General features: G+C 37.6%; 1 protein-coding gene across 1 annotated transcript in view; it reads left to right on the forward strand.

Annotated features, from left to right (window-relative positions):
• The window catches only part of LOC111161331 (plakophilin 2), a 92380-nt gene that overhangs the window by 24108 nt on the left and 49003 nt on the right, over positions 1–19269 (forward strand). The window contains exon 5 of the mRNA XM_022524929.1: positions 5306–5441. Within this exon, the coding sequence (XP_022380637.1) occupies positions 5306–5441 (136 nt within the window). The remainder of the gene's footprint in view (positions 1–5305; positions 5442–19269) is intronic.

Below are 19269 nucleotides of genomic sequence, written 5' to 3' on the forward strand. Positions count from 1 at the left end.
GGTTAGTTTCCAGACGGCCAAGGTAGAGTGAATATTGTAGTAAAGTGGGTCTAATATGGATGTTTTGTTTTCCCAGTGGACATAAAGTTCTGCTTACACTGTAATCTATTAAATATACAATAGCATTATGTCTAAAACAACAATGTTTAATTTAACATACCTTAATTTAAAAATACTTTATTGCTAAAAAATGCTAACCATCATCTGAGCATTCTAAGAGCGGTTATCTTTTTCCTGGTGGAGGGTCTTACCTCATTGTTCACGGCTGCTGACTGATGGGAGTGGTGGTTGCTGAAGGTTGGGATGTGGCAGTTTCTTAAAATAAGACAATGAAGTTTGCCCTATTGATTGACTTTTCCTTTCATGAATGATTTCGGTTTAGCATGTGACGCTGTTTGATAGCATTTTACCCACAGGAGAACTTCTTTCAGGTTTGGAAGCAATTCTCCCAAACCCTGCGGCTTCTTTATCAACCAAGTTGATATAATATTCCAACCCCTTTGTTGTCATTTTTACAATCTTCACAGCCTCTTCACCAGCAATAGATTCCATCTCGAGGAACCATTTTCTTGGCTCATCCATATGAAGCAACTGCTCTTGCATTAAAGTTTTATCAGGGAACTGCAGCAATTCAGTCCCAGCTTCAGGCTCCCCTTCCAATTCTTGTTCTCTGGCTGTTTCCACCACAGCTGCAGCTGCTTCCTCTACTGAAGTCCTGAACCCCTCAACGTCATCCATGAGGGCTGAAATCAACTTTTTCCCACCTTCTGTTAATGTTGATATTTGACTTCTTCCTGTCAATCAGGATGCTCTTTATTTTAGTTTAGTTGAGTTTGGTTTTATTAATTTACGTAATCTCTACACCCAACGTGAGGGTCAAACTCGTGATCCCGAGGTCAAGAGTCGCTTGCTCTTTCAACTGAGCCAGCCAGGCATGTTGAATCAGGACTGCTATTGTGTGGCACCCAGAATGGTGAATCCTTTCTTTTTTTTTTTTAAGATTTTATTTATTTATTTGACAGAGATCATAAGTAGACAGAGAGGCAGGCAGAGACAGAGAGAGAGAGGGAAGCAGGCTCCCTGTCAAGCGGAGAGCCCGATGTGGGGCTCGATCCCAGGACCCTGAGATCATGACCTGAGCTGAAGGCAGCAGCTTAACCCACTGAGCCACCCAGGTGCCCCTGGTGAATCCTTTCTAGAAGTTTTTCAATTCACTTTGCCCAAATCCATCAGAGGAATTACTATCTAAGGAAGCTATAGCCTTGTGCAATGTATTTTTTTTTAATTTTTTTAAATTGAGTGTGTGTAGTCAATGCACAATGTTACATTATTTTCAGGTATATAACATATTGATTCCACAAGTTTATGCATTGTGCTATGCTCATCACAAGTGTAGCTGCCATCTGTCACCATACAACGCTATTACAGTATCATCGACGATACTTATGCTGTGCCTTTTATTACCGACTTATAAAAACTGTAAATCGCTTCATGAATTTGCATGTCGTCCTTGCACAGAGGCCATGCTAATCTCTGTGTGGTTCCAATTTTAGTACATGTACTGCCAAAGCAATGTATTTCTTAAATAGTAAGACATGAAAGTCAGAATTACTCGTTGATATATGGGCTGCAGAATGGATATTGTGATAGTAAGCCTAAGAACAACTTTGATTTCGTTGTATATCTCCATCTGATTTCTTGGTGAGCAGGTGCACTGTCAATGAACAGTAATATTTTGATAGGTATCTTTTTCTTCTGAGGAGTGGGTCTCAGCACTGGGCTAAATATTCAGTAAACCGTGTTGCAAACAAATGTGCTGTCATCCAGGGTTTGTTGTTCCCTCGATAGAGCACAGGCAAAGTAGATTTAGCATAATTCTTAAGAGCCCTAGGGTTTTGGAAATGGTCAGTGAGCATTGGCTTCAACTTAGAGTCCCAGCTGCAATAATCCCTAACAAAAGACCTTGTTTTTTGAAGCCCGGCATTGGCTTCTCCTCTCTACTTGTGAAAGTCCTAGATGGCATCTTCTTCTAATATAAAGCTGCTTGGTCTACATTGCAAATCTGTTGTTTAGTGTAGCCACCTTCATTAATGATCTTAGCAAGATCTTCTGGATAACTTGCTGTAGCTTCTACAAAGTACTTCACCTAGGGGTGCGTGGGTGGCTCAGTTGGTTGAGCACCTGACTCCCGATTATGGCTCAGGTCACTATCTCAGGGTCATAAGATCAAACCCTGTATCATGCTTCATGCTAGGTGTGCAGTCTGCTTGAGATTCACTCTCTCTCTCTTCCCCCTCCTCCTCAACTTGCATGCACTCTCTCTAATAAAAATAAAATAAATTTAAAAAAATATATATAGATATATATGTATATATGTGTATGTATATATGTATATATCTATAGATGTATAGATATGTAGATCTATACATAGATATGTAGATCTATACATAGATATGTAGATATATAGATATGTAGATATATAGATAGATATGTAGATCTATATATAGATATGTAGATATATAGATAGATATGTAGATCTATATCTATAGATATGTAGATCTCTTTAAAAGTGTTTCACCTTGAGGGACGCCTGAGTGGTGCACTCAGTTAAGCATCCAACTCTTGATTTCGGCTCAGGTCCTGATCGCAGGGTTGGGAGATTAAGCCCACTTAGGCTCTGCCCTCAGTGAGGGGTCTGCTTAAGACTTTCTCTCCCCCTCTTTGCCCTTCCACCCCACCCTGCATGCACTTTCTCTCTCAAATAATTTTTTTTTTTTTTTAAGGTGCTTCACCTTGCACTTCTATGTTATGGAAACAGCTTCTTTCCTTAAACATTATGAACTGCTAGCTTCACAATTTTCTTCTGCAGCTTCCTCACTTCTCTCAGACTTCACATGGTTGAGGAGAGTCTGGGCCCTGCTGTGATTTTGGCTTTGGCTTAAGGGAATATTATAGCTGGTTTGATCATCTTTCCAAACCACTGAAACTTTCTCCATATCAGCAATAAGGTTGTTTAACTTTTTTTTTTCTTTTTAAGATTTTATTTATTTACTTGAGAGAGAGAGAGAGCAAGCTAGAGACCAAGCACGAGCAGGAGGCGGTGAGGGGGTGGGAGCTGGCTAGGAGAAGGGCAGAGAGCGAGGGAGCAGCAGACTCCCTGTTGAGTGTGGAGCCCCATTCTGTGGATTCAACCCCAGGACCCCAGGATCTTGATCAGAACCGAAGGCAGACGCTTAACCCAGTGAGTCACCCAGGCGTCCTGGGTGTTTCACTCTCTCACCATTTGTGTGTTCACTAGAGTGAACTTTCTATGTCCTTGGAAACTTTTCCTTTGTGTTCACGATTGGGCCAACTGTTTGGTGCAAGAGGCCTGGCTATCAGCCTTTCTTGGCTTTCAACGTGCCTTCCTCACTGAAGTTAATAATTTCTAGCTTTTGATTTAAAGTGAGAGATGTGCAAATCTTCCTTTCACTCAAACACTTAGAGGTCATTGTAGGGTTATTAACTGGCCTAATTTCAATCTGTGTATCAGGGAATAGGAGGCCTTAAGGTGAAGGAGAGAGATGGATAAACAACCAGTTAGTGGAACAGTCAGAACACACGCATTTATTAGTCAATTTCACCATCTTATGTGGGTGTGGTTCATGGCATCCCTGCCCAAATAAATAGAGTAGTAACATCAAAGATCATGGATCACCAATCATCATAGCAAAAATTTGAAACATTATGAGAATTACAAAATGTGACACAGAGACATCAGGTTAGAAAATGCTGTGGGAGAATGGCACTGATAGGCATGCTTGACGCAGGGTTGCCGCAACCTTCAAATTTTTAAAAAAGCAATATTGCAAAGCATCGTAGAGTAAGGTACCAGGTACAATAAGACATAGTATGCCTGTACTCTTTGTGCTTGTTAGCAAATACTGGAAAACACCCTGCCAAGCTATCTTTTTGTTCTCTATTACCAGGAATGAATCAGGTGTAACTCTCTTTGAAGCCAAAGTCCTAGGATACCTTTAAGGCACGTCTTTAGCTGCAATTCTAAGATGTTGACATCCTGAGTCTGCTTTCTCTGAGTCAGTGCTTGAGGAAGCATGAATGTGTTAACATCCACAGTGGTAACAGGTTGCTTAACGTAGTTCCCCTCTAGGCAGAAATAAAAGGGGAGAAAAAACCAGTTTGATGAGGCATTTGGGAGTTATATTTTACAAATGGCAATTTTATTTGTCCTCTATCAATTATTCTCTCTTGTGTCAAACTACATCAGATTTCATCATCACAATAAATACCTGCAATTAGTAAAGAACAAAAGTATCTTACTAGATAGACATACACCAAATGTCATGGCAGTGGCAAAACAATGGTGACAGAAATTGTTTTCTTTAAGAAAAAGCACATTATAATTATGTTTAATCATTACTTTTCCTAATGGATTCGGTCACATCAGCATGACCTTTGTGAACAAAACAGACTCAGTTTTCCTGGTACTGTTTACATAATGTTTCATTTGTTAGAAAACTTACTGAATGCTCATTTTAAAACTCATTTTCAGGTAAAATAACAGATTCTGAACAGATCTGAGAAAAATCTAATGATTATTGAGGGAAGATGTTTCATCCACAAGTATAACATTACCATGGTAGAAATATTTTTAATTTTTAGGACCAAATTTAGTTTAAATTCCATGTGAAGTCTTATTGTGCCTTTATTTATTTATTTATTTATTTATTTACTTACTTACTTACTTACCTACTTTTTAAGTGGCTCCACTGACTAAGCCACCCAGGTACCCCTTATTTTGCCTTTAAAGTGGCCTTTTAATATGCGATTATCATACTACATAGAACTTATTTTATTTATTTATTTATTTTTTTAAAAGATTTTATTTATTTATTTGACAGACAAAGATCGCATGTAGGCAGAGAGGCAGGTAGAGAGGGGAGGAAGCAGGCTCCCCGAGGAGCAGAGAGCCCGATGCGGGGCTCGATCCCAGGACCCTGGGATCATGACCTGAGCCGAAGTTAGAGGCTTTAAGCCACTGAGCCACCCAGGCGCCCCCATATTACTTATTTTAAACAGAGTTCAGTTTCTTTCTTTCAGAGGTTAGTCTGACCGGGAATATTTCTACTGCTAGCTTCTTGTACCTTCTGATCTCAGGTGCTGATCTTTCTTTTGGGTGAAGAGAAGCCAAGGCTCAGATGTTCTATGTGCTTTTGGATATAAGCCAGATCATTTCTGGATATCAGGTTGGGAGGCAGGAGGGAGCAGGTCTGGAATTCCGCTGACTCTGTGACTGTTTGTCTAGGAATGCAGACATGGAGATGACTCTGGAGCGAGCAGTGAGTATGCTCGACGCAGACCACACACTGCCACCCAGAATTTCTGCTGCGGCTACTTTCATACAGCACGAGTGCTTCCAGAAATCTGAAGCCCGGAAAAGGGTGAGTGTCATCTTAAGTTCAGTTTAAAATTGCCATGCTTTTACATCTATTACGGGGGCCATGCAAACGGAAACCAGTCATTTATTTAAATTTTAAAAAATCTTGGGACACCTAGTTGGGAAGGTTGGTTAAGTGTCCACCTGTGGCTCAGGTCATGATCACAAAGGTCCTGGGATCAAGCCCCACGTCGGGCTCCCTGCTCAGTGGGAATTCTGCATCTCTCTCTCTCTCCCTCCGTGATCTCTTTCACTCTTGCTTTCTCTCAAATAAATAAATAAAATCTTTCAATAAATAAATTTTTAAAAATCTTTACTGAGTTATATATCAATTATAGGTCAATTTTAAATAACAAATTAATAAAATAAAAGTCTTGAGACTTTTTTAAAGAAGGCTTTTATTTATTTTAGAGGGAGAAAGAAAGAGTGTATGCATGCGAATGGGGGAAGGGACAGAGGGAAAAGGAGAGGGAGGAAGAACGAATCTGTACCGAGACTCTGTACTGACTCTGTACTGAGCATGGAGCCCGATACAGGGCTCAATCTCACCACCTAAAGTCATGACCTGAGCCAAAATCAGAAGCCAGACATTTATCTGACTGAGCCACCCAGGCACCCTGGCTTAAGTGTTCTATAGGACAGAACTCACAAAGATGGAATCAATAAGTCATTTTATGTTTCTTGAAAAAGTGGTACATTTGTGTAGGAAAAAAATCCTAGTTCGAAAAAGTATGTAGTGAAAACTGTTCGCCTTCCACACCGAATCTCAGCCTACCCCTCATCTCTGTCTTTCCTTCTCTCTCACTCTCTGCCCTCTCTCCTCCTCCTTCCCTCCCTCCTTCTCTCCCTATCTCTGTTTCTCATCACTTTTTGGGTCTCTTTCCAGAGATATTCTATGCATATAGAAACAATTATTGGATGGGTTGGTTCAGTATCCTTTTTTGTTTAAAACAAAATTGCAAAGGGTAGCAGATTATGTATAGTACCCTGCACTTTGTTTTTCTTTAACCCTGTATCTTGGAAATGTTTGGCATCTATTAACTCTACTTCGTTCTTTAAGATTTCTGATACATGATTTGAGAATACTTTCTCCCAGTTATATTTTATTATTTTCATTCTTTTAACAGTTTTTAATTTTGATGGAGTCTAATTATAAATTTTTTCCTTTATGGATTGTGCTTTTTATGGTATATCCAAGAGATCTTTCTGGTCACTCACTCTAAGGTCACAAAGGTAGTCTATTCTTCTAGGAGTTTTATAAGTGTCAGATTTCATAGTTGGTTTAAGATTTGGCATGAATTTTTGTATATATTGCAAGATGTGGACTGAAGTTTCTTTTAAAAGATATAAATATATATATGGATATATATATATATATAGATGCACAATTGTGTAGGCACCATTTGTTGAAAAGACTATTATTTTGGGTCTAAGCTGTATTTGTGCCTTTGTTGAAAAGGAATTGATCACATATATGTGAGTCCGTTTCTGTACTGCATATTCTATCTAATCTCATGCTGTCTTGATTACTATAGTTTTATATATTAATAAAGTTTTATGTTGAAGATTGCTAGTGTTAGTCCTCTGACTTTGTTCTTTTTCAGGTGATTATGGCTATTCTAGGTCTTTTGCCATCCCATGAATTTTCGAATCTATTTTTTTTTAAGATTTTATTTATTTATTTGACAGAGATCACAAGTAGGCAGAGAGGCAGGCAGAAAGAGAGGGGGAAGCAGGCTCCCTGCTGAGCAGAGAGCCCAATGTGGGGCTTGATCCAGGACCCTGAGATCATGACCTGAACTGAAGGCAGAGGCTCAACACACTGAGCCACCCAGGCACTCCTAGAATCTATTTCTTTATGAAAAAACTGCTGGGATTTGGTTTGAGATTGCATTGAATCCATAGATCAATATATGGAGAATTTTCATCTAAACAATATTGAGTCTTCTGACCCATGACCATGGTATAGTTCACCATTTATTTTGGTCTTTTTTAATTGCTGTCAGCTGTATTTTATAGTTTTACTGCAGTATTACTAAATTCACTCTTAGCTATAGTAGAATATTTGTAGACTTATCAGATTTTCTACATAGAACATGCCATCTGCTAATAAAGAGAGTTTTGTTTCTTCCTTTTCAATCTGGGTAACATATATTTCTTTTTATTTTCTTATTGTATTGGCTAGAACCTCTGATGCTATATTAAAGAAAAAAAAAGAGTGGATTTATCCTGTTCTTGATCATAGGGGGAAGCATTTGGTTGTTCTTTCACTATTCAGTATGGTGCAACCTGTAAGTTTTTTGTTTTTGTTTTTGTTTGCATTTAGGAATTTAATCTGGGGATGTTTATGTAGTTCTTTTTGGAGGGAAGGAAGAAGTTTTATATTCTAGTATTTTTAACACCTTTTTCCTGCTCTTTTAGAGTTATAATTGAATTATATTCATAATAATATAGATAAACATTATTTTCAGGTGTACAACATGATATTTTATATATATATATAAAATTATGCAATGATTACAGGTCTAGTTACCATCCATACCAGTCATAAATTCTTTTACTTATTATGAGAACTTTTAAGTTCTACTCTTTTAGCAATTTGAAATATACAGTACAGTATTAATAACTATCATCATGATATACATTACATCTTCTTAACTTGTTTTATAACTGGAAGTATGTGCCTTTTGACCACCCTCATCCATTTCACCAGGGCCAAACCCCCTATCTCTGGCAACCACCAGTCTGTTCTCTGTATCTTTGATTTTGGTTTTGTATGTTTGTTGTTTTTAGATTCCACATATAAGTGAGATTGTATAGTATTTTCTCACTGTCTTTTTCACTCAGCATAATGCTCTCAAGAGCCATCCATGTTGCTGCAAATAACAGATTTCCTTCTGATTTATGACGGCACAATAGTCCGTTGTGTATATATACCACATTTTACTTATCCATTCATCCATCAGTGGATACTTAGGTTGCTTCCATGTCTTGGGTCTTGTAAATAACGCTGTAGTAAACATGGAAGTTTATCTTTTTGACTTAGTGTTTTCATTTCCTTCTAATAAATACCCAGGCAGAATGGCAATCTTCAATATAAAACTTTATTACTACTACTTTATTACTAAACTTACTAGCAATCTTCAATATAAAACTTGATTAATATATAAAACTATAGTAATCAAGACAGCATGAGATTAGGTAGACTACACAGTGCAGAAACGGACTCACATATATGTGATCAATTCCTTTTCAACAAAGGCACAGAACAAGAATTACTGAGTCTTAAGGTAGTTCTGTTTTTAACGTTTTGAGGAAACTCCATAATGTTTTCAGAGTGCTTGTACCAATTTACATTACCACCAACAATGCAAAAGAGTTCCCTTTTTGCCACATCCTTGCCAATACTTGTTATTTCTTGTCTTTTGGTAATAGCTATTCTGACAGGTGTGATAGGAGATCTCACTGTGGTTTTGATTTGCATTTCCCTGATGATTAGGAATGCCGAACACATACACCATCTGTATGTCTTCTTTGGAAAAATACCTGTTCAAATCCTTTTCCCACTTTTAATTGGATTGTTGTTGTGTTTGCTATTGAGTCATGTGAATTCATTATATATTTTGAATATTAACACTTTATCAGATATATGATTTGCAAATATTTTCTCCCATTCTGTAGGTTCCCCTTTTCATTTTGTAATGGTTTCCTTTGGTATTTGATCTAGTCCCACTTGTTTATTTTTGCTTTTGTTGCCTTTTCTTTTGGTGTCATATCCAAACTTATTGGAAAGACTGACAGCAAAGAGCTTACTGCCTATGTTTTCTTCTAGGAGTTTTGTGGTTTCAGGTCTCGTATTAAAGATTTAATCCATTTTGAATTAATTTTTGTGTATGGTGAAAGGTAGTGGTCCAGTTTCTTTCTTTCTTTTTTTTTTGCATGTGGCTGTCCTGTTTTCCCAACACCATTTTTTGAAGAGACTCTTCCTTTCCCCATTGTGTATTCTCAGCTTTTTTGTTCTAAATTAATTGACCATATATGCATGGGGTTTTTTTCTAGAGTGTTTATTCTGTTCCCTTGATCTGTGCATCTTTTTATGCCAATATACTCTTTTTACTACTATGGCTTTTTAATATAGTTTTGAAATCAGGAAACATGATGCCTCCAGTTTTATTCTTCTTATGATCAATTTGGCTAGTCAGGGTCTTTTTGTGGTTCCATATACATTTTAGTATTGTATGTTCTATTTTTGTGAAAAATACCATTGGAATTTTGATAGGAATTGCATGGAATCTATAGATTGCTTTGGGTAGTGTGGGCATTTTAACTACTAATTTTTCTAATCAATAAGCATGGAATATCTTGCCATTTATTTGTGTCTTCAGTTTCTTTCATCAGTATCCTATAATTTTTAGTGTACAGGTCTTTCTTCTCCTTGGTTAAATTTATTCCTAGGTATTTTTTTATGCAATTGTAAATGGGTTCATTTTCTTAATTCTGATAGTTTATTATTGGTATACAGAAATGCGACAGATTTTTGCATATCGTACCTTACAACTTTACCGGATTCATTGATTAGTTCTAGTAGAGATTTTGGAGTCTTTAAGGCTTTCTGTATAATATGTCATCTGAAAATAGTGGCAGTTTTACTTTTTCCTTGCTAATTTGGATGCCGCTTATTTCTTTTTCTTACCTAATTGCACCAGCTAGGCCTTCAATACTATTTTGGATAAAAGTGGTCAGAATGGACATCCTTCTTTTGTTCCTGATCTTCAGAAGAAAAGCTTTTAGCTTTTAATCGTTAAGTATGATGTTAGCTGTAGGGTTTTCATAAATCACCATTTAAGTTGAAGAATACCTTTATCCCTGATTTTACAGTTTGTGTTTTAGTTTTTTACTCAGGAGTGGTTGTTGGAATTTGTCAAATGTTTTATTTGCCTATTACAATATTTCCGTGTTTTTATCTTAATTTTGCTGCTATTGTAAATTACTTTGATTTTTAAATGTTATCCCATTCCTGGGATAAATCCCACTTGGTCATGATGTACTGTTACTTTTTAAAATTAGATTTGCTAAAATTCTATTAAAGCAATTATGCAGCTATATTATAAAGTTCTATAATTTTCTTTTCTTGCAATGCCTTAGTCCAGTTTTGGATTGAGAATAATAGTAGCTTCACATTGGAAAGTGTTCTCTCCTCTTCAATTTTCTGAAAGTTTGATGGTAATTGGTATTATTTCTACCTTAAGGAGTTGGTAGAATTCACCAGTGAAGCTAGTTTGATCTGAAATTTTCTTGTGAAACATTCCCAACTGTACCCAGGGCCTTCAGATCATGAGACTGACACACCGCCTACTGCGCTAAGGAGGCTAGCTAGATTCTTAACTGTGAGTTCAGATTCTTTATGATACAGGGCCTTTCGGGCTATGTGTTCTTCCTAGTGAACTTTGGTGGTTTGTGTCTTTGTCCATTTCATCTAAGTTGTTCCGGTGCTCTTTAATTCTTTGTGTGGATGTTATCTGTTATTTCTCAATGCCCGAAAATTTTTCTTTAACATTTATTCTAGTGCAGGTCTCCTGGTGATTAACTGTTTCAGCTTTTGTAGGTCTGAAAAGGAATTCCGTCTTTGTTTCTGAGAGATTTTCACTAGCAGTAGAATCCTAGCTTGATAGTTTTTTATTCCAGGACTTGAAAGTTGTTGCTTCACTGTCTTCTCATTTGCTGTTGCTTTAGACAAGAAATGATGTGTCCTTTTTATTGTTCCCTCTCTCCACCCACGCACGACACTTTTAAGATTTTCTCTTTATCACTACTCTTGAGTAGTTTGGCCATAATATGCTTTGGTGTAGTTTTCCTTAAGTTTCTTGTGCTTGAGAGTTCACGGAGTTTCTTAAATTTGTAGATTTTTCCTTTTCGTCCAATTTTGGAGTTTTCGTTGGATTTTCAACCATTAATACTTGAAACTTCCTTTGGGAACTTGTTACATACTTATTTGGCTGCTCAGAGTTGTCTCATAGCTAATCCATATTCTATGCTTTTTCTTTAGTTTTTTTATCTGAATGTTTCCTTTTAGATAGGTTTAGTTGCTATGCTCTAAAGTCACTAATCATTTCTTCTGCGGTGTTTAATATGCCATTATTCTTATTTGGGTTTGTTTTTTTAATGTATATCTTCTTTCTCTGGATGGAACCTGACATGTTCCATCCTTCCTCGAGATTTCCAAACATATGAAAGACTGTTAAAATAGCTGCTTGAGGGGTGCCTGGGTGGCTCAGTGGGTTAAGCCTCTGCCTTCGGCTCAGGTCATGGTCTCAGGGTCCTGGGATCGAGCCCCATGTCTGGCTTTCTGCTCAACAGGAAACCTATTTCCCCCTCCCCCTCTGCCTGCCTCTCTGCCTACTTGTGATCTCTCTCTCTTCCTCTCTCTGTCAAATAAATAAAATAAAGCTGCTTGAATGACCTTGTCCGCTAATTCTAATATCTTCTAATTCTAATATCTAATTCAAATATTCTAATATCTTGTTTGCATACCTGGAAATTTTTCATTGAATTCCAGGTATTATGCATTTTACCTTGTTGGATGCTGGGTATTTTTATATTTCTGTAAATATTCTTGAGCCTTGTTCTGGGATGTAGTTATTTGAAAACAGTTTGATCCTTTCAAATCTTGCTTTTGAGATTTGTTAGGTGGGACCAGAGCAGCATTTATTCTAGGACTTATTAAACCCCTCTTCTACACTCTGTCTCAGCTCTGCTTTTTGAATTTCAGTTGGGTTTTCTCTAACCACACTATAGCCTGAGAACTCTCTCAAGACAGTGATCTGTGACAGCACTGGGGCTCACTTTGCTTGTTTTCCATCCCTGAGGGATCACTATCCATCATTGCTTCGTGTCCAGTTCTTGAAATCATTGCATGTTTTATCTTTTTCTAAAAATTGTTTTAGGGGGCGACTGGGTGGCTCAGTGGGTTGGGGCCTCTGCCTTCGGCTCAGGTCGGCCTGGGATCGAGCCCCGCATTGGGCTCTCTGCTCAGCAGGGAGCCTGCTTCCTCCTCTCTCTCTCTCTCTGCCTGCCTCTCTTCCTACTTGTGATCTCTGTCTGTCAAATAAATAAAAGTCTTTAAAAAAAAAAAAAAACCCTGTTAGTATTCATCGAAACTTTAAAAAAAATAAGAAATTAAAAAAAATAAAAATTGTTTCAGGAGGTAGGCAAATCCAGTCCTTTTCACTGTTGAGTCATTGTCAGTTTTGATAAATAATCCCTAATAAATTCTCCCTGAAACTGTGTAAACTTACACCCTGGTAACATTGTGTCCCAGTGCCCATTTACATGCACCATCATGAGATTATTCTTTATTGCTTGGTTTTGTTAATCTAATAAGCAAAAAAAAAAAAAAAACCTCTTTATGGTAGAAACTTTCCTAATATTTTGAAATCAAGACTAATAGTTGGTCATTTAATCAAAGCTACAGAGAAAAAAAATTATACACACATACCACACACAATTACACAGTTTGTCATAATCTTTCATACACTATGCCAATTATGTATCATCTGCAATTTCTAGTTTCTTTAAAGTGAAATGAGAACTTAATGGCCTAATTCATCTGAGTTCAAATCCTTGTGGAGTTTTATATTTTCCCTAGTCTTTTACATTAATTTTGTCAAAAAATCATTGCAGAGCTTTTTAAAGCTATTTACTTTTACCTAGTCTTTCCAAAGCATAGAGATCAGTTTTCAGAGAGACAGAACTCTTTTCACATTTATATTTCATTCATTTTTAGAACAGATAGATAAATTACACGATTATAGTAACAAGTATAGTTGGCCCAAATACATTGGGAAACACACCTAAGCTATCCTTGGAAAATATGTGACTCAACTAATAGAAATAGAAGTGCAAAGCCCAACATACAGTAACCTACCAGCTTTATTAGTACTCAGGGAATCCATAGGGTTCACAGAGGGAACATCACAGAGAATGTAGGTAGTCTGGCAGGTCAGTTAAGTAGAGTCAGACAAAAAGGTTCTATTGACTTTTTTTTATAAGATCTGTATTTCCTTAATGATTTGTAGGAGTTCTTTACATGTTATGCATAATATAATATATAATCCAGTGTTGTGCATATCATGGTATCTTTCATCATGCAGGATTTAAAAATTCTTGTGAAGTCAAATCTGTAAATATTTCTATTCATGGCATCTGTATTTTAGGTGTTTCTTTAAAAAACCTACCCCCATATCTAGAATATTTTTGGTTTTATCTTATTTATTTTTTTAAGATTTTGTTTATTTATTTGAGAGAGAGCAATAGCAAGAGCAATCACAGAGGGAGAAGGAGAAGCAACTCTCTGTTGAGTAGGGAGCCTGACATGGGGCTCCATCCCAGGATCCTGAGATCCTGAGCTGAGCAGAAGGCAGACGCTTAACTGACTGAGCTACCAGGTGCCCCAATTTTTTGGTTTTAAAAGTTATATTTTTTTTTTAGGTATTTCTTACTGCTCCTTTGCTTATATGTTTATTCCACAGGAAGAATAAGTAAGGTTTTTTTAAAAAACAATATATTTAAGTAGCAATGAACTTTCTTTATACATATAGGTGAAGAGAATTAGGCTAAAAATTAGTCCTTTCTATGACTAAATCAGATAAATATTTAAATCTTTATTTCCAATTTTGAAAAGCTAGACATTGTTATGCATGTTTTCATTTTCTAATATAGAAATACTTGAATTTTTCTTTTGCTACTCAAGTTGGACTAGATTTCCTCTATCTCTTAAGTTACTAATTTGATTATAAATATCATTTCGCTTACATACAGGATTAATGCTGTGCTTGCCTTCTTGGCACTTATTCTAAAGCTAGGACAAACACTGGTTTTGAGAATAATGAAACATGAAAATCACACTGAAACCTAAAAACATATATGCATAGTAGAAAAATTTAAGAATTATGTTATAACCCAAGAACATAAACAAAAATCCTGCTAATATTAAGCACAGTGCTGTAGTGTTTGAATTTATGTATAAAAGACAATTAGAGGGGCACCTGGCTGGCTAAGTTGGTAGAGCATACATACAACTCTTGATCTCAGGATTGTGGGTTTGAGCCCTATGTTGTGTTTAGAAAATCCTAGGGGCACCTGGGTGGCTCAGTTAAGCAGCTGACTCTTGGTCTCAGCTCAGATCATGATCTCATGGATCTTGAGATCAAGCCCCACCTTGGGCTCTGCATGCTTAGCAGGGAATCTCCTTGAGATTCTCCCCTCTGCTCCTCCCCCCATATGCATGTGTGCACATGCTCTCTCTTTCTAAAAAATAAAATAAATCTTAAAAAAATAATTACATTGTGCACATAAAGATCAAAATTTTAAATCATAAACGTTTAAAACCAGTTGCAACTTTTTAATCCTTTTTTTATTTGATTAGGACTCAACCCATTTAGCATGGTTGATCTCTTTCTTCTTTTTGAAACTTTCTTCTTTGGGCCCAGAGTCTCCTGATTCTTTTTCCACATCTGTGGCACCTTTGGGTTTCTTCTGTGAAAAATTTATCTTCAGCCTGTCCCTTAAATGATGCCTTCCTGGGACTTTTCTCCCTCCACACCATCATCTGACCTGCTTCATCCACTCCTATGACTTCCATTCCCATGTGTTAAAGATCCTTTAACCGCATCTTTAGCCTCTGTCTCTGCCCTGGTATCCAAACCATGTGTCGATCCGTTTGCTGGACATCCCACTGAACTCAACATCAGCATTTTGAGAAATGAACACAGTATCTTCTTTCGCTTTTCTTCTCTAGTATCCAACCCTGCTTTTGTACTTGTTCTTCCTACGGGGTTGGAAGGCAGGACCCTAGGCGGTTTGAGCATTAACTCTCAAGAGTCACTCGGGGAAGGGTGAACTCAGCACCCTAATTACCTCAGTGACCTTGGGCAAGATATTTAACCTCACCAAGTCTCGGCATTCCTACCTTTAAAGTTGAAATAATAGTCCTGCTAGAAGGAATTGTGAGAATGCAGTCAGTGCAGTCAGATAATAGTACAATGCCTGCCCTGAAGTAATGAATCAGAACATATTATTTCCTGTGTGAGTGGTAGTTCACCCAAGTGGTGTGACACAAAACCTTGAACACAGACTTTGAACTTTCTTTTATCCTTACCTCTCAACATTACTCATATTCATGCAGTTTTAAAGACCTATTAGTACTGCTCAAGTGTCTTGAATCTATCCACATCTTTTCCTCCCCACTCAGTGCTACTGTGCTCATCCCTTTCTGAGAAGTTTTCTGTTAATCCAGCTGCTTCATGCTTAATTTCCCTTCCATTCTTTACTTCTTCCTCTTCTTCTTCTTCTTCTTCTTCTTCTTCTTCTTCTTTTGTTGAAGATTTTATTTATTTAATTGACAGAGATCACAAGTAGGCAGAGGCAGGCAGAGAGAGAGAGAGAGAGAGAGAGGAGGAAGCAGGCTCCCTGCTAAGCAGAGAGCCCAATGCGGGGCTCAATCTCAAGACCCTGAGATCATGACCTGAGCGGAAGACAGAGGCTTAACCCACTGAGCCACCCAGGCTTAACCCCTTCTGATACGTCGCCTCACAGCACGGAGGGAGACATTTCCAATAGCAGCCCTGCTTGCCTGTAGGAGAAAGGACAAACCCCTTAATTTAATCTGCCAGTCCCTTCTAAAACTGGCTCTATTTCCATCCCTGTTTCAGATTTCATCACTGGAGTATTGACTGCCATAGCTGTCTTGCAGAATCTTATTATAAACTCATAGGAATTCATTACTTAGAATTTGAGAAAGTAAGACACAAAAAAAGCAAAAAAACATACCCACAATTCCCACTCTGGTTATCATTTTGGTTTTGTCCTCTAACTTTTAAAATCCGTATATGTACATAGCTGTGATCAAATTGAATATGTAGCTTTGTTTGTATGGATTTTTTTGGTTTGATTTTTTTTAAATGTGCAAATGTATGATTGTTTAAAAAAATAAAAAATAATAAGCTGCTTTCATAACTTACACCACCATCATTTCTACCAAACACCCTGATTTCATTTCCTTTTGTATGTATGTGTTTAAATGGAAATATATAGATATTTTATAGTTTTTTCAGTAACACTGTATCATAAGCATTTTGTTTTAACATTAGCAGTATTTTGCATACCACATATTAATGGTGGCATATTAGTGGTGATAGTAGTAGCTACCATGTGTTGAGTGAATACTGTATACCTAGCATGCAGATTGCTAATCTTAGATAATCTCCCTTTGACTGGTGAGAGAACTGTAATGACTAATAAAATACTGGACAATTCTAACATTGCTCTGCCTCTCCCATGGAAAGCTCAACATAAGGATATGTGACAGTCATTAACCAGTCTTCCCCTGTTGTTGGACATTTATGGTTTCAAATTTTTCACTGTTATAAATAATGTAGTTACAGCTATGTGTGTATACATTTCAAATTTTTTCCTAGTGAAGGTTATTGGAAGAGAATATTTTTACAGTTTTTGATACATACTTCCAATTGCCTTCCTGAAAGGTTATACCAATTTACAGGGAGTGATTAATGCTAATGGGAAAGAAAATAGAGAAGGGGGGTAACATTTCACAGAGGTGACATTTGAGCCAGCTCGTGCAAAATGAGTGGGGCTTTGCTGGAAGTTAGGCATAGTGGTCAGAGCATTCCAGACAGGAAAGAAAGAGCAAAGGCACCAGAACACAAGAGAGCCGTTGCCCCAAAGGAGTCAGTCTATTCCCCCCTGCTGATTTGCCACCGGAAATCCTCATCATTTATTTTATAGTTGGCAGGAAAGAGAATCAGAATAGAGTCCTTCCATATATTTAGAAACCATTTCAAATGAAAGCTCTTTTGAAGTTCTGAGACATTCATGTTCATCTGTTTCTTTTTTCCTTTCCCCAAAAGAGAAAAAATCCCCTGAGGATTCAGTACAACTGGGAAAGACATGCAGCCTCTCTGGCCCCTTCTGCTTCCCTGAATTTAAAGGGGGCAAGGGCAATACATTTGACATTGGCCCTAATGTATATAGGATCCATCACCAACCGTTCTTCTAGTTATACGCAATAAGGAGAATGTCATCAACTTCCTGCATTTGATACTGATTTTGTATCAATCTGCTTGATAAAATGTATAAAAGTAACTAAAGGCTATTTTTAAGTTTAGGCTAGGTGTTAGACACTAGGGAGTCAAATTCTCCAGTAACTAGAGCTGTTGCAGATTTCAGTCTTTATCTGAGCATGGTGTGTCTGCAATGCCTTCTTTCCCGGGTGGAGTAAGCGCTGAAAGCCAAGGGGATAGAGGCGACAGGGTAAGGGAAGCCTGCTGTCCGAGCCTCCCCTGCCGCCTGGTCAGGGCAGTGGACGCTTCCCCGTGCCACTTCTCACTAGTTCTATAATCACATCTGGAAGTGAAATATGGCCAGTAAGCCACTTTGCATCATATTTTGAAGAAGGCAACTTATAAATTATAAATTAAGTAATAGAATATTTCTAAAGTTTGCAAAGTACCTTTAGGACAAAGAGGATTTTCTTTTCACATCTGATGGTTATACTGCTGGTGTGAAGATTTAGTATAGGTGGCATTTATGAAGTTTACAGAGTGTCAGTTCAGCCACCTTAAAACCTAACTATGAAATAGGAATTGATGGAATTAGGGAACCATGTGAGTTACAGCCTGTTTGAAAATAAATTGTGCCTTTCTGCCTTTAAGGAAGTGTAGTAATGGGAATAGGTGAAGTGATCAAATAGATGATCTGTTGGACGAGAATTAATCGATAGCTAAGAAATCTTTCTCATTAGCATTGTCACACAAATATATTATAATGGCTCTAGACATAGCCCAACAAAACTGCTGTGACCAGTCTACCAGTTGGGTCCTGTTCACCAAAAGACATCTTCTCTCCTCTCTCTCTCTCTTTTTAAGACAAGAAGGGGGAAGGGGGTTGGGCAGAAGGAGAAAGAAAGAGAGAATCTTAATCGGGCTCCCTGCCCACATGGAGCTGATGCGGGGCAGGATCCCACAACCCTGAGATCATGACCTGAGCTGAAATCGAGTCGAATGCTTTCCTTACTGAGTCACCCAGGTGCACCAAGAGTACTTAATCTCGTAAGATTCTTAACAAGCTATTAAGTAGATAACATATATGAAATCTAACACTGTGCCAACACCTGGAAGTAGGTGGAGGAGTCATTATCTTTGTTTTATTAATATTATCATGGTTATTATTTTTAAACCTCAACTTTTATTCATGCCTTGCTTGTCTTCTTCCCAATCCTAACAAAGGAAGATGTCAAATTGGAAGATTATGTCTTAAATACCATTTATCTGTCTATGAAAGGGACCCTGGAGTTTGACGATACAGAGGAAATATGCAAAGGTGTTATGATGCCCAGAGCATGAACTGTTGTGCGGTGATGAACTTGATCTGAAAGGGAAACTTCTGCCGATTCACAACAATAGTTAATATCCTAAAAATTTCTGCATTAAGAATGTGAAAATGACTGAGATCTTTATCAAAAGTTCTTACTAAAAATTTCTGGGGGTGCGTGCGTGGCTCAGTCAGTTAAGCATCAGACTCTTGATTTGGGCTCAGGTCATGATCTCAGAGTCATGCAGTAGAGCCCTACGTCAAGCTCTATGCTCAGCATGCTTGGGATTTCTCTTTCTTTCTCCCTCTGTTCCTTCCTGATCACTCTCTGTCTTGCTCTCTCTAAACAACAAACAGGTTTTTCTGCATCAGATGTCAGTGGAAGTCTACGAGAAGGAAAACCCTCAGTCTGCAACTTGACATTTTTCTTCAGCAACCCCTGTCCA

Source organism: Enhydra lutris, unplaced genomic scaffold (genome assembly GCF_002288905.1).
Source record: "Enhydra lutris kenyoni isolate GAN:26980312 unplaced genomic scaffold, ASM228890v2 scaffoldscaffold84, whole genome shotgun sequence".
Lineage (NCBI taxonomy): Eukaryota > Metazoa > Chordata > Mammalia > Carnivora > Mustelidae > Enhydra > Enhydra lutris.